The 14,572-nt window shown below is 49.8% G+C and overlaps 1 protein-coding gene across 3 annotated transcripts in view; it reads left to right on the top strand.

The window, feature by feature from the left end:
• Positions 1-733: 733 nt before the first annotated feature.
• The window catches only part of RIN2 (Ras and Rab interactor 2), a 101,345-nt gene continuing 87,506 nt past the window's right edge, over positions 734-14,572 (top strand). The window contains exons 1-2 of one of the 3 annotated variants that reach the window (XM_040981788.1): positions 734-1,013; positions 3,507-3,598. In XM_040981788.1, coding sequence (XP_040837722.1) covers positions 3,542-3,598 — 57 coding nt within the window. In that variant the 5' untranslated portion in view covers positions 734-1,013; positions 3,507-3,541. Of the gene's footprint in view, positions 1,014-3,357; positions 3,599-14,572 lie in introns of those variants that run through there. The other 2 variants (XM_040981789.1, XM_040981786.1) reach the window with 2 other exon arrangements.

Genomic DNA, 14,572 nt, shown 5'->3' with positions numbered 1-14,572 from the left:
ACTGGGCCAAGATGAATCATGATTGGCGGGTTTCAGTACAGGTGCAGGGGGTTGTGGGGCTGGGTGGGTGTGTGTGTGTGTGTGTGTGTGTGTGTGTGTGTGTGTGTGAGTTAGTTGGGTGTGGAAGGAGGAGATCCATGTTGGGTCATTTTGTTCAAAAGGCACAGAATTTCAGTTTCATAGATGTTCTGTATTCAGGAGTCTTGAACGAGTTAATGGCAAATGGCCAGTAGGCATACCAGTGCATGGATTTCAGAGATCTTGGCAGCAGCATAAGCTTATCTTTTAATACCATTTTCCGCAAACTCTTTGGAAATAGCCCCTGCCCCCAACCCTTCGTGTTTGAAAACCACCAAGAGAGCTTTCAGTGTTATCTCCACGAATGAATGATAAATAGGGGAGGGGCTGGTGGCTGTGCAATTAGCTTGACTTAGCCATCCCGCCATGTCCATGGATTTTACTGTGTTCTGATGTACACCATAAATGATGTGATTTTTAGTTGCTAATTAATAAACATAGGTAAATAAGCATTGTCCGGTGCCCAGATAGGAAGCCTATGGTTTGACTCATGGAGGCGGGGACGGAAGGGGAGGTCGGGGGCGGGGCCTGGAAAGAGGAGTCTCTTTAATACTTTTCAGAGCCTCTCTCTTGCCCAATCTGGCCTGTGGCCAGGTAGTGCGAAAGCCGGGAGAATGCTTGGTGCACTCCAGCTCTGCTCATCGGTAAGCTGGGACTCTTGGGGCACTCGGCTGCTATCCCCGGGGGCAGCCAGCATCCAGGTGGAGGTGGCCATGGCTTCTGACCTCAGTCGCCGTCAGTAGCATGGGCTGGCCCTGCTGGTGGTAGCCTTGAGCCATCTTTTTCAGCTGACAGCCAGTTTGGCCTGGAACCCAGCCAGGAGTCGTGGATTTTTCAGGTCTGCTCCTCCTTTAACAGAGCGATCACTTTTGACCCTCGGGGCCACCTGAAGCACCACGGCTGCTTGTCCCCTGGGGAGCGACAGGATTTGCTGGGTAAGTGAGGAGTGTTTGCTGCCTGCCTTCATCCGGCCATCCAGCAGCCCTGACTCGAGTTTGCTTTACATTCTTTCCATGGTGTTCTCCTACAGGCCTGGCAGCTCCCAGCTGCTTGCTGTGGCCTTTGGCCCATTAGGGCTACGCTTTGCTCTCCGGGGTTCTGTGGCTAAGTTTTGTTTGCTACGAGTATCTGGAAAGACACATTGGATGCACCGGGCTTGCTTTTAAAATTTTTTCTTTCCCCAAGAGTCTTTTTCTCATTTCTCTGGAAAGTAGGAAAGGAACAGCTGGTGTTAAATATATATATATATATATACAAGGATTTCCCCGTATCTCCAACCACAGTACCTTCTGGTTTAGTCTGGCTGTTCCTAGGGTGGTCTGGGGACAAAAGAGCTGGTGAGGGCCGGGGAACTGTGAGTGGAAAGGAACAAAGATTGTTCTAAATGAGACTCAATTGCCGTCGATACTGAGCCAAGGTGTAAGAGGTTACAATTTGGGAAGGAAGCATTTGTTGCAATAGGAAAGACCTTAAATCAGAACTTCTGGGAGCTTTGAAGAACTTTTTTTTTTTTATTTTTCAAAGGCATCTGTGCTTGTGCTGTCCGCTTGGGCCGCGGGGAAGGCCCCAGGATTCGCTTCTGTGGCAGCATGCACCTGCTGTGGCACCTGGCGTTGTGTCCCTGTCATTCACCTGGACACATCTCCGTCCTTGGGCTGCTTTAGGCAGCTGTGTCCTCTGACAAAAAATGAAAGGGGTCTGTCTGTTCCTCCGGGGACTCAAACTGCACGGCCTGACTTGAAAAGGAAGAAAAAAAAAAAGCCTTTGCTCCACTACTGTAGGCAAAATTCCCTGCTTGTCTGGGCTCATCCGTCAGGGTTTATAAATGGGACCGCCCCCCCCCCCCCAACACCAAAAAGAAACCCTTCTGAATAGAGCAACTTAGAGCTGGATGAGCTGGACGAGGAATGAAGTCCTGGCTCTGACTGCGCCGTGCCTGAATTTCCAGGCTGCGTGAAAGACACAGGCTATGTGTGAAAGAGAAGAATGCTCCATGGAAGCCATATATGTAGCTGGTTTTTGTCTGTTTTGCAAATTTTCTGTGCTTCTGGGGCTAAACAGTTCATGCTTTCCTCCCTGCTGTTCCCGTCCTGTTCTCCATCCTGTGTTCTCTGCTCTGGAGCCACTGCTCCTGGGGGATGAGTTTCAGAGACCCTGCAGCTCAGGGTTGCTGGAAGTTTCCTGAGCCGCTGGGTCAGCGGGCTAGCCCTGGCCTTCATCCCAGTGGGCCTGCAAGCAGAAACAAACACAGGGAAGACCCCGCTGAGCCTTCCTGGGGTCCCAGTCTTTGAAGCAGCGACTCCAACAGGTGAAGGTTCTGGAAAAAGGCTTGGGGGGGATGTGCCATCTTAGCCTTCCCAGGTGTGGTTCTTGAACAGCAATGGAGAGGTGACTGGGGGGCCACAGCCCCCCTCTGTGCCCACACACTTGTCTTTCCCGCTTGTTGTAACATCCCTAAACACTTTCCTCAGAGTCCCTTTTTCGCTGCTGGCTGGTTCTGTCTCCCAGAGGGGAATGAAGCAGCTTGGGCTCCCTGGAGCACTCTGCATGTTCCTTGGTGATACGGGAGATGTTTTGACTTTTTTTCCATGGGTGTCTACCCTCACTGGGGCGAGCTACCTCCCGTGCGTGTTATGGCAGGAGTTGATGGGGGGAGGTTGTGTGCACTGTGGTCTGGGTAGGGATTTATTTAACTTCCCAGTGAATGTTGAAGATTTTGTGGCTCCAAGGGCACAATTATTGAGTTTTTCACACTCATGCAGGTTAGTTTGCAAGCTCCGGTAAGCACGGTTTGGCTTCAGGATCGTGTTGTCAGCTTGCCTTTTGCATGATTCTGGGGTTGTTTACGCACTGCCCCTTAGCACAAGCCTACCTCTGTCACCAGCGGATGCGGGATTAGCCTCCCTGGCCCTGTGAAAATGGACAGATTTCTTCCCACTGACCTTCTGTTGACCTTGCCTTGGGGAAAAGATCCGGCAGGGCTTGTAGATGACCTCACCTCCTTGCAGCAGCATTCCCGGGCCCCACAGACCCTCCTCTTCCTCGGCCCCTCTCTATTCTGCCACATCAAATCTGCAAGCTTTGAGAGCACATTATGGGGACATGTACTGTGGGTCCTTTGGGGGACTTCAGCTGAGGTCAAGCAAGACACACAAAGCAATCATTATGTCTCCCGTGGTCCTGGGGACCTGTTCCGTCAGCTGCAGAGCTTGGGGGTGGGGCTGCGAGGTAGGGCGCAGCCCAGGAACTCTGCCGGCCAGGCAGGAAATCGGGCTGCGAGGAGGTGCAAGGGCTGTGGTGGGAAATAAATGGCACTGTGTTGTTGACGGAAAAAGATCTTGGCAGGACTGTTGTTGTGAGTGTTCTGTGGCTTAGAAAGGAATTTCCTACAGGCTGGACTAACCATTAAAAAATGTTTCTACCTTCAGGAGTTGCCGGCGCACAGTGGAGCCTCACTGGGGAGATGTCTACACCAACCATGGGCGCCCGTGGGCTGGACAAGCGAGGAAGCTTCTTTAAGGTAAGGAGAAGTCCTTGAAGGGGATCGGGAACGTTCTGCTTGCTCCCTGGTTCTGGCCGCCTGGGGAGCTTTGGAGAGAAGCCGGCACTTGCTTCTCTCTCTCTCTCACTCACTCACTCACTCACTCACTCTGGGCCAGCTGCTGCTCAGACAGCCTGCCCAAATTGTGCTTCAGCTCCTGACCGTGTCTTACAGCAGGTTGGGAGTTCTGTGAGTTTGTTCTACTGTGTGGCACAAGAGCCGGGCACAGGGAAATGCTACACCCCGTCAGGCACTTAAGGGGACGTTGGGGGGAGGTGGGTGTTTAGCGCTTTCTCAGTTGGATGTGCTTTTGCAGTGTAAGTTGGACTTGGCTGTGTGGGACATGGGTGCTGCGGGCCGGTGTGTTCTACTCGCTGCGTCGCTTCAGGGGCTCACAAATGAAACAACACATTCCTGGACTCTGTCCAGCAGCTGGCTTGGTGTGATTTGCTGCTGGTGACTTTTATCTTGCAGCCCGGAGGCTCCTGAGACGAGAGCTTGAGAGAAGCAGGGCACTGTGCTTAAAGCCATCCATCCTCTCTGTCTAGCTTAATGAGAAATGAAACTGTAAATGGATACCTGCATGTTGCTGCCTGTGAAGTATGTGCCCTTCCTAGTACCTGCTCGTGCTGTGTATTCCATGCAGCATGTAGATGGAGGGGGGCTATAGGCGGAGTCTTCATGTGTCATGGAGACTTGTTGGTCACTCTGACACTTGAAGATTCCTCCTCCCCTTTTGTGTCTTTCTGCTTTGTTTCCTTTTGCTCATCCTTGGACTCGCCCTTGTGCATTATAAAATATTTGGAAAATGCAAAATAATAAACACACACACACAGAGAAAATAGAAGTAAAGTATGTTTGAAACCTGACACTGGCAAGTGTGCCAACACCAGCTTGTCCCCAGAGCTGGGACAGTGAGGAACGTCTTTACTGAGAAAAAACAATTGTGTTTAATGATTAGTCTGGCCCTCGTGGGCTGCAAGTATGTGTTAGCGCTCGTTTTATTAGATACGTCCCTCTGCCAAGAGACAAACTGCCGTCCCTACTCAAAAATCCAGCAAAGGGATATGTTCACAGAGCAAAGCTAACAAAACCTACTGACCGTAGGTTGTAAGCTTGGTCTTTCCAGGTGCAGAAGTGACCGGGCTTCAGCAGGGTTTGGGGCCAAGTAGCTCAGCATTGGTGGGTTTTTGAAATGAGTCTGAATGCGCAAATCATTGTTTGTTTTCCCAGGTGAGCAAACTGTTGGTCAGAACTGTAGGCATTTCCTCCCGCAAATAGCAAAGTTATTTATTGGGTTACAGCCTAAACTTTCTGAACAGAAAAATCCTAGGAGAAAGAGTTAAGTTCTGTTGACACAGATGGTCTAAGTTCGCCTTCCCAGTAGCTCAGCTCTGTGGATGTAAGCTGTTTCAATTCTCCATTGATTTGCGGAGTGTTCATCAAACCTGTAATAACCTCTATCCACCCGGGCAGACGAATGCAAGGGAGATACTTAGGGTTTGATACTCATTTGGCCAGCAGCTCACTCACTTCCAGCCCTTTGCTCACTCACTTCCATGCCATGAGGGTTAATCCCAAACTCTTCCTTAACCCAAAGCACTGCCTAGGTCTTGGTGAGTCCATCATCATCACCTTGGAAACATACTGGGAACTGTTTTTTTTTTCCCCCCCATTGGATCAGCGGGTTGAGGTTTAAGCCTGAACTCTGTTAAAATGCAAAGAACTACCCAGGCTCAAGGTGAGAGACTCGCCTGGACTTGCTGGAGGAGTCCCACCTCCTTAGGGCTCCTGGGCCAGATCCCCTGAGGTCGCCGTTGGCCAAGAAGCCTGCACCATTTCACTGGTTACCCTCTGTAATTTTGTTTTCCTTTGCTGTGCTTCAATTATTTAATATATTCAAGGCAGATGTTCTGTGTAAGTGATCGTGTCACTTTATATACTTCTTTCTTCTTTGGAAACATTGTTATTCTTCCCTGGGCATGCTGATTAGTCTTAGAGATCATGTGCCAGGAGGAAGTGTAAACTGCCCTTTGGACAAGTAATGCTGGCTCTTTGAAGTTCATTCGTAACAAGCTACAGTAAAGATCTGTTGCTGAGAGGTCTGTCCCTTTGCACATCCTGGGACCCCTAGGCCCTCTGATCCTCCCCATTCTTCATTTCCATTTGCACCTGTTTTACACCTGTTTTACACCTGTCATCAGCCACGCTGTTGCCCTTTGACCAAGGAGAAAACAAAACAAAAACAGAAGCCATCCCTAACCCCATGAAACTTTCATTCTGGTAGTAAAGAGAAGTATTAAGCAAATGATCACAGCACTGAACACTGATTAGGATTCCGAAGAGCCGGGGGGGTTTGTGTGAGGAGCAAAGAGGACCCAGATAATCCATGACGTCATCGAGGGTCCAGGAAGATCTTTGCTCTGGGCTCTGGGATTTTCCTTACCCCTTCCACAGGTCTCCTCTCCCCCACTGATTTCGCCTATATTATTACAATAGCATAGTCAGATGTATTTAGTTTTTATTGGAAAGGCAAATGTACAGAGAGAAGGAGATACAAAGGGAAATATATTCTATTTGCTGGTTCTCTCCCAAAGTGGCCGCAAAGGCTGGAGCTGAGCTGAGCTGAGCTGATCTGAAGTCAGGAGCCAGGAGCTTCTTTAGGGTCTCCCATGTGGGCGCAGGGTCCCAAGGCTTTGAGCTGTCCCCGAGTGTTTTCCCAGGCCATAAGCAGGGAGCTGGAAGGGAAGGGAAGCAGCTGGGATATGAACCGGCATCCATAAGTGATCCCAGCGCATGCAAGGCAAGGACTTTAGCCACTAGGTTATAGCGCTGGGCCCCACGGCATGGGCTATTAATGAAGCCACTGCCTGTGCTTCCCAGAAATGCCAGGGAAGTGCAATAAGTCCATGGCTCATTTTGAGAAGTGTGAGGATTCTTGACTTTTGTGCTTGGCTCACAGCTCAGTTCTATGTATTTATTGGGATGATTTTTGTGTAACAGGTACACAGTTGAATGGTAATCGTAGGACCTCTGTCTTATCCTCTCACCTCCCCCACTTCACAGTGTATCTTAAGCCACGGCTGCTAGCTCCCTTGATCTGTGCTTTCCAGCTGTCCTGCTGTTGTGCCCAGATTTTGCGATCCCCAGAAAATCATTAGGAGCCTTAAGTCATGCAAATGTGTAAGGGCAGTTTATTCAGGTTAACCTCGCCTCCCAGCCACCACCCCAGCCTAGCAGGGCCTGGAGGGGGAGCAGCTGCTCGAAAGAGAGAGTGAGGTTGAACAGCGCAGGATTCTTAAACATCTCAGGCCAATTCCATATAATTATACAGTCATGATGGGTCAGTTTAACTGTCAACTTTTTTAAAAAGAGCAAGTTGGCAGGCTTCTATTGGTGGATTTGAAGCAAGCAACTTTCAAAAAGTACAAACTGATGGGCTATTGGGCACTGGGCAACTCATCTAACAGGCACACCAGGGGTCTCCTTCCTGAGGAGTGCTCTGCCTCCATGACCTGCCAGGTGTCACCTAGGTTCTTTACTGCCATGTGGAAATGACTCAGGAGGCATTGGAGGAGGCACCTGGAGAGCTTGCACAGGTTGCGCGATCTGAGGTCAGAGAGGGTGCCCCGTGGTGGTTGTTCATGCTAATCATGTTTTGGAAGCTCTGACCACATACTCTGGACCCACACTCCACGGTCTTCCACAGCACCACCATTGATTTTCCTCTACCACCTGTGCAAAATAATAGCTTCCTGCTGCATAAGGTCATCGGGAAAATATGTGGTGGGAGTGATATCCTGAATAATAGGCAGAGCTATCTACATTGAGGTCACGGACATGGGCACCTGTTGCTATGGATTTGAAGGGCGTGTTTTGTTGAGATTTGTGTTACTTTTGTTGAACGGCAGAGTTACAGAGAAAGAGAGAAATGAAGAGATGGAAGGAATCTTCCATTTGCTGGTTCACTCCCCACATGGCTACAAAGGCTGAGGCTCAGCCAGGCCGAAGCCTGGAGTGAGGAACTGCATCCAGGTCTCCCACCTGAGTGGCAGGCAGCCGAGAACTCCCAGGGCGTCTTCCACAGTCTTCTAAGTGCATTAGCAGGAAGTAGGATCCGAAATGGGACAACCAGGACTTGAACTGGTATTCTTGTGAATGCTGACATTACAGTGGTTTAAGCTGCTGTGCTGCGACGCAAGCCCCCTTGAAGGGTACATTGAATGAGATTGTACAAAGATCTCATCGGAGCTGGAGAAGGTCTGGGTGGCCCTGAGTTAGCTGCAAGGATGCTCAGTGTCATTTGGTCCCTTCTGTTTCTCAGTCACAGTGCTGACCCCGAGCCTCCTCCGTTTCACACCCCATTCCAACAGCACCAGGTGCTAGCATATCCTCCATAAGCATCCCAAGCCTACTTCCTCCGTGCCCCGCGGTCCTTTCCTCCCCGAGTCTCCATTGTTCATCGTGGGAGAGGATGTCACTTGCAGCCCACCCTTACCAAAACCCATCATGTATGTTTGCGCCTTTGTTCCCAAACCATTCCATCAATTCCCATCACCTGCTTGGAGACTGGCTCCTTACTGAGCACGGGGCCATGTCCGCAGCCTCCATCTTGGCATTTGTGGAGTTCCCACAACTTACCCCAACGCTCTCTGCCTCCACTCTCCCCCAGCAGCCCGTTCTGGCGCTGTACTGACATCCTCCCTCTCCGCTCACGCCTGGTCTCTGGATGTTGCCTGCACTGCCACCTCTCCCTCTCCTCGCCTCTGCCCCACTGTCCTTCCAGGCTGGGTGAGACCCCACTCATTGGCTATGGAGGCTTCATGAAGTGCCTACCTTAACTTGGCTCCAAAAATAAAACTGGCAGGACCAGGTGTGGGAACCCTGGCAAGGGCCCACAGGATGACCAGCATGTAAAACTAAACTTCTGTGTCACTGGGACATGGTGAATGGGAAAATGTTGGTAACATACCCAGAAGCAAATGCGTCAGCACTACAGGGACCTTGAACATGGGCCTGTAAATCAGACGGTCCTGCCAGGGCGCCCAGGGCAGCAGCACAGACTCAGTTAGCAAGAGCGTCGTTGTCATCTCACTTGGCTTTTTTTCTTTTATTATTTTTTTTAAGTTTTATTTTTATTGGAAAGTCAGATATACAGAGAGGAGGAGAGACAGAGAGGAAGATCTTCTGTCCATTGATTTACTCCCCAAGTGGTAACAACACACAGAGCTGAGTCAATCTGATGCCAGGAGCCTGGAGCCTCTTCCAGGTCTCCCACATGGGTGCAGGGTCCCAAGGCTTTGGGCCATCTTCGACTGCTTTCCCAGGCCACAAGCAGGGAGCTGGATGGGAAGTGGGGCTGCTGGAATTAGAACCGGCACCCATATGGGATCCCGATGCACGCAAGGACTTTAGCTACTAGACTACCGTGCTGGGTCCTCGCTTGGTTTTCTTAGCAAAGTGCATCATGTTTGTCCTTCAGAAACACAAAGCTGTAATTTTTCTAAAAAAAAAAAAAAAAAAGCAATGTGTGTGTGCATTGAGTGTGAATTTATTTATGTGAAAGGCAGAAAGAGTGAGCAAGTTGTCATTCACTGAGTCTTGCCCTAAATGCCTGCCTTGGCTAGAGGGTGGAATCCAGAAACCAGGAACCCAATCCAGGAATGTGCAGGTGTGGCAGGGACCCAGGTAGTCCAGCTGTTGCTGCTGCCTGTAAGACTGTGTTAGCAGGAAGCTGGAGTGGGGTGCGAGGCACTGAGGCTGGGAACTCCACTCTAGGACTCTTGTGTCCTAATCTGCCTAGGTACCTGCCCGTCTAATTAAATTCCTGAGAAGCCACAGAGGAGCTGTCTGCCACCGTATGGAGGTCGGCAAGCTTCCCAGCAAGAAGTGGCTAAAATCTGGTCCAGTCAATGATACAAACCAGGGGTGGTGGTCCCCTGGGCCTCAGCTGAGCAGTTCCCGAGCCACCTGTCTCTCTCCCCAGTGTGTGAAAAAGCATTCTATTCGTAAAATTTTTATCTGAGAACATATTTCCAATCATTTGGAACTGGCAAGGCCCTGTGATTCCTCGTATTTGAACCAGCACTGAACTTTCCTTTTCAGTGTGTGGAAACAGGTTTCCATGCAGGCATGGCCAAGGAAAATAATTTTCCGTTGAGCAGCAGCAGGCAGGGATGCTGGGGCCATGTCGAGCAGGTGGCCAGAACCCAAATCTTGAGTCCATCCGTAGTGACTCCATGGAGCACATCTTCATAGGGGTCCGTGGATGGGTGCAAACTGAGCGTTGGCCCTTGGTAGTCCAGCACATCTCCTGGTGGCCAGATGTCACTTGCCCAGTGTGCAAGGCCACCCAGTCACATGCCTTTGACAGAACAGGAGGGGGAGGGAGTTCATCTTCCATCCACTGGTTCATTCCCCAAATGACCATAACTGCCATAAGTGCCAGGCCAAATCTCCATCCCAGTCTCCTCTGTGGGTGCAGGGACCCGAACACTTGGGCCGTCTTCTGCTGCTCCCTAAGGCTCATTAGCAGGGAGCTGGATGGGAAGTGGAACAGATGGAACTTGAACTGGCGCTCTGATCTGAGCTGCCAGGATGCCAACAGTGGGTTAGACTGCTGGCCCCACCCTTTGTGTATCAAGTTTTTTCTGGACTATGACACCTGGTGTTGGCCTCAGAGCAGTGCTAACGTGAGATGTAGGCACGAGTCTGCGTTTTCACATGAAAAACATTGAAAACAAGGGGAAGCATAGAATAAATCTGCCGATGTGGAATGGTTATTGAACAATGTGTGTGTGCGTGCACCAGTGTGCCATTCCCTTTATATTGACAGCAAAATTGCACGGACTCACGCACAGTGGGTGCTTCTTTGAGATGCACAATGTTGTATGTTGTTGAAGCAGTGTGTTTCACATGCCAGAGGTCTCGGTTTAGCTCGGCTCCCTCACAGGCGCTCAGTGTCACATGTATGGCCGGTGGCTGTCACGCTTCCCAACAGACTGAGCTACATCCTGTGCCTTCACGGACAAGGAGCCCAGAGCCCAGGGCTGCTGAGCATGCAAACGCTGTGGCACTGGGACCTGGCCTGGGCACTCTGGGCCCTTCCAGTCCCCTGCGGTCCCCGGGGCTGGGTTCCCACTGCTTCCTGCCTGATGCAGCTTGCTTTCCCACACAATTCCGTCATGGGCATAGTGGCCTTACCTTGCAGCAGGTACTGGCTCTTTATGTATATATACATACACACACCTCTCATTCTGTGCCCAGTGCCTCCTGTCAGGTCCTGTTGTCCCTCAGATGTCCCCTGTCCCACCCCACCCCCAGAGCATGGTTCTCTAGGAATCAAAGGCTGGCAGTTCCTGTTAGTGTTTCTAGAAGGCAATGGATTGCGTGGTTCTATTGCCTTTTTAGTGCACCACATGCTGTTCGTCCATTTAGTATTATTTTTAAACTTTATTTGAAAGGCAGATTTACAGGGGTTAGAAGGAGAAGACAAAGACAGAAGCTTCCATCTATTTGGTGACACCCGGAGTAGCTGCAACAGCTGGGCCTAGGGCAGGCCAAAGCCAGGACACTGGAACTCCTTCTGGATCTCCCACCTGGGTGGGAGACTCCATAGCACAATTCCTTGGGAGAATGTGCCTGCGTGGAAGACCCAGAAAGAAACTCCTGGCTCTTGGAGCTCCGTTCTGCTCTGGCCATTGTGACCATTTGAGGAATGACCCAGCAGGTGGAAGAGCTTCTCTGTGTCTCTCCTTCTCTCTGTAAATCTGCCTTTCAAATAAAATTAAAATAAATCTTAAAAGGAAAATAAAGCTACTTTGTGTTTTAAAATTGAAATGGACTCACTCCCCGGGTTCCTTTCAGCCACACGTTTCTCCAAGCTTCCCTGTAGGTAGGTCCCAGTTTGCAGTCTGGAGGATGCCAAGGAGGCTGGTCTAACGTGAAGGACTTTTGTGGCCATGCATGATTTTCAAGAAGTTCAAAGGTGACCTCCTGCAATATGACATGAAATGACCACAAACGAAACTTTTCCATCAGTAAGATGGGAGAGCTGACTTAAAGACTGATTTGAGAAATTATGTGTCATGGATTTGGGCTGTCCATGATAAGCCAGACAAGTTCAAAATTCCAGCCTGTTAGCATCCTTACCAGGCAAAAACAGTAATCTTTGGGGTTCTCTCCTTTTTTTTTTCCCTGCAGAGAAATCTAATGCTGACACAATACTGCAGTACCTGAGCCCTTAATTCATAACACAAAGCTGAGTCAAATACAGCTCCACTCCCCTTAGCAGAAAATTTGCCAGACAGTGCCCTGGTAGAGCCATGCAATGGACTTACAAAATACAAAGCTGAAGGCCTTCTATTAAGCAACTGGAATGAAAACAGAAACGCAAAGTTGAATTCCAGGATATGTGCAAAGAGCCATCACAGTGTCGCCACTGTATGTGTAAGGGAACAGGACAATTTGATGTATCTCATCTTTTGCCTTATTTCCAACGTTAAAATCGTGCTTTTTAAAATTTTTACTTTATTTGAAAGAGTATGGAGTATGGGGAGAGGGAGGGGGAAAGAGGCAATACCATCCATTTACTGGTTCAGTCCCTAGATGACTATAGTGATCAGAACGGGCCAGGTCAGAGCCAGGAGCCAGGAGCTTCTCCCGAGTCTCCCATGTGGGTGACAGGGCCCCAAATGCCTGGGCCCATCCTCTGCTGCTGTCCCTGGGCCTTTAGCAAGGAGTGAGATCAGAAGTGGAGCAGCCGAGACATGACCCAGCATCCGTATGGGATGCTTGCATCGCAGTGGTAGTTCCATCTGCTATGCCACAGTCAATAGTATCTCTTAATAACTAATACCTGAGTAATTAAGTCTAATTACTATTTGATAGCAAGAAATTCTTGCTTAATTAGTTAACAGTGGTTCTTCTTCTACAATACCTTCTTTTATCCCCTAATTTTCTTAATCTATGGTTTTTGCCTGCAACGAGGTTGTAGAGCCCAGGAGAATGTCGGCTGACTGGGTGCAGTATTGTTAGAAAAGTCCAGGGCCCTTTTCTTTATTGTGGAATCTTCACTGTGACGTTCTGATTGGTGCTTGGGTTCCTCAACTCCCATGTCAGGGGCTGCTGGCGTCTGCACACGCGTGGCTGCTGGCATCCCCATGCATGTGGCTGTTGTCAGTAGGCCTGGAGGAGTGTGATGGAGCTGCAATGAACAGAGAACAGCTTCACATGTTCAGCCAACATCCCGGCACCCTCTTCCCCCTGACCTCTAAAGCTGTGTTCTTGTTTCTCCGGCACTAAATGCCGCAGCAGCCAACAGTTGTGAGCTTGAATCTCACAGCCTCTCTGTGCTGGAAATTTCAGTGCAATTTAGCCAAGTGCCTCAAGCTCAAGATCTCAGCCAGGTTGAGTTTGTGATGATCCCATCTGAAAGCTTGAACGGGGGAAGGGAATTCGCTTAGAAATGTACTTGGCACTTTGCCATGTGGTTCTCGCTGTGGGGCTGCCTGCCTGTGGGTGCAGCAGCTGGAGGGACCAAGACAGGTGGAAATAGGGCCAATGTTGTAGTGCAGTAGGTTAAGTCACAGCTTACAAGGACAGCATCTCGTATCGAACGAGCAGGTTAATAGTCAAGTGCAGGCTATTCCTCTTCCAATCCAGCTCCCTGCTAGTGTGCCTGGGAAGGCAGTGGAAGATGGTCCTAGTGCTCGAGTCGCTGCACCTGGAAGATATGGATGGCGCTTCAGCCTGGCGCAGTCCTGGCTGTTACAGCCATGTGGGGAGTGAACCGGTAGATGGCAGATCTTTGTTTCTCTGGCTTCCAGATCTGTTAGTCCACTGATCGATATTTAAAGGAAAATGAGCTGGAAGTCACCCAATCTTTTGCTACTGCCTACTCATTGAGTCCAGCTCTTAGTCCAGGAGAGATCCTCCTTGGTGTGAACTTTACAATAGAGGTTCCAGGCCCGGTGCGGTAGCCTAGTGGCTAAATTCCTTATCTTGCATGCATCAGGATCCCATATGGGCACTGGTTCTAATCCTGGCGGCCCTGCTTCCCATCCAGCTCCTTGCTTGTGGCCTGGGAAAGCGGTTGAGGATGGCCCAGTGCCTTGGGACTCTGCACTGACGTGGGAAACCCAGAAGAGGCTCCTGGTTTCTGGCTTCAGATCAGCACAGCTTCCAGTCATTATGGCCACTTGGGGAGTGAATCAACAAATGGAAGATCTTACTCTCTGTCTCTCCTTCTCTCTGTATATCTGGTTTTCCAATAAAAATAAAATAAATCTAGAAAAACAGTTAGGCACAAACCCCAAAGCCAGGGGCCAGACAGAAACTGAGTGTATGGGATGAGTGAGTCTTGTGCCGGTAGCTGAAATTGGTGGGACTGTAATGAAGTGGAGGGCAGACTTCTACCCGTCCCAAGCAGTTGTTGTCACATAAGAACAAATGGAGCATCATTCCCAATTTTTTCAAAAGAGGCAAAAAAAAAAAAAAAACAAAAAAAACCCCTGTTTTCATGCCCAAGAATTCCAATTTTAAAAGCACTCTGGGGTCCGGCATGATGGCCTAGTGGCTGAAGTCCTTGCCTTGAACATGATGGGATCCCATACAGGTGCCGGTTCTAATCCCGACAGCTCCACTTCCCATCCAGCTCCCCGCTTGTTACCTGGGAAAACAGTCTAGGACAGCCCAAAGCCTTGGGACCCTGCACCTGTGTGGGAGACCTGGAAGAAGTTCCTGGCTCCTGGCTTCAGATCGGCGCAGCTCCAGCCGTTGTGGTCATTTGGGGAGTGAATCATCGGGTGGAAGATCTTCCTCTCTGTCTCTCCTCCTCTCTGTATGTCTGAGTTTGCAAATAAATCAATAAATCTTTTTAGACACTTAAAATCGGCCCTCTGAGCAACCCGTAAGAGTACGATGCACTGTTGGCAAGCGTAGTCACCTTGTCAT

The sequence above is a fragment of the Ochotona curzoniae genome, unplaced genomic scaffold (assembly GCF_017591425.1).
Source record: "Ochotona curzoniae isolate NIBS_2020 unplaced genomic scaffold, NIBS_Ocur_1.0 contig_3520, whole genome shotgun sequence".
NCBI lineage: Eukaryota > Metazoa > Chordata > Mammalia > Lagomorpha > Ochotonidae > Ochotona > Ochotona curzoniae.
Note: the sequence above shows the minus strand (reverse complement) of the source record. Positions and strands in the feature narration are given on the sequence as shown.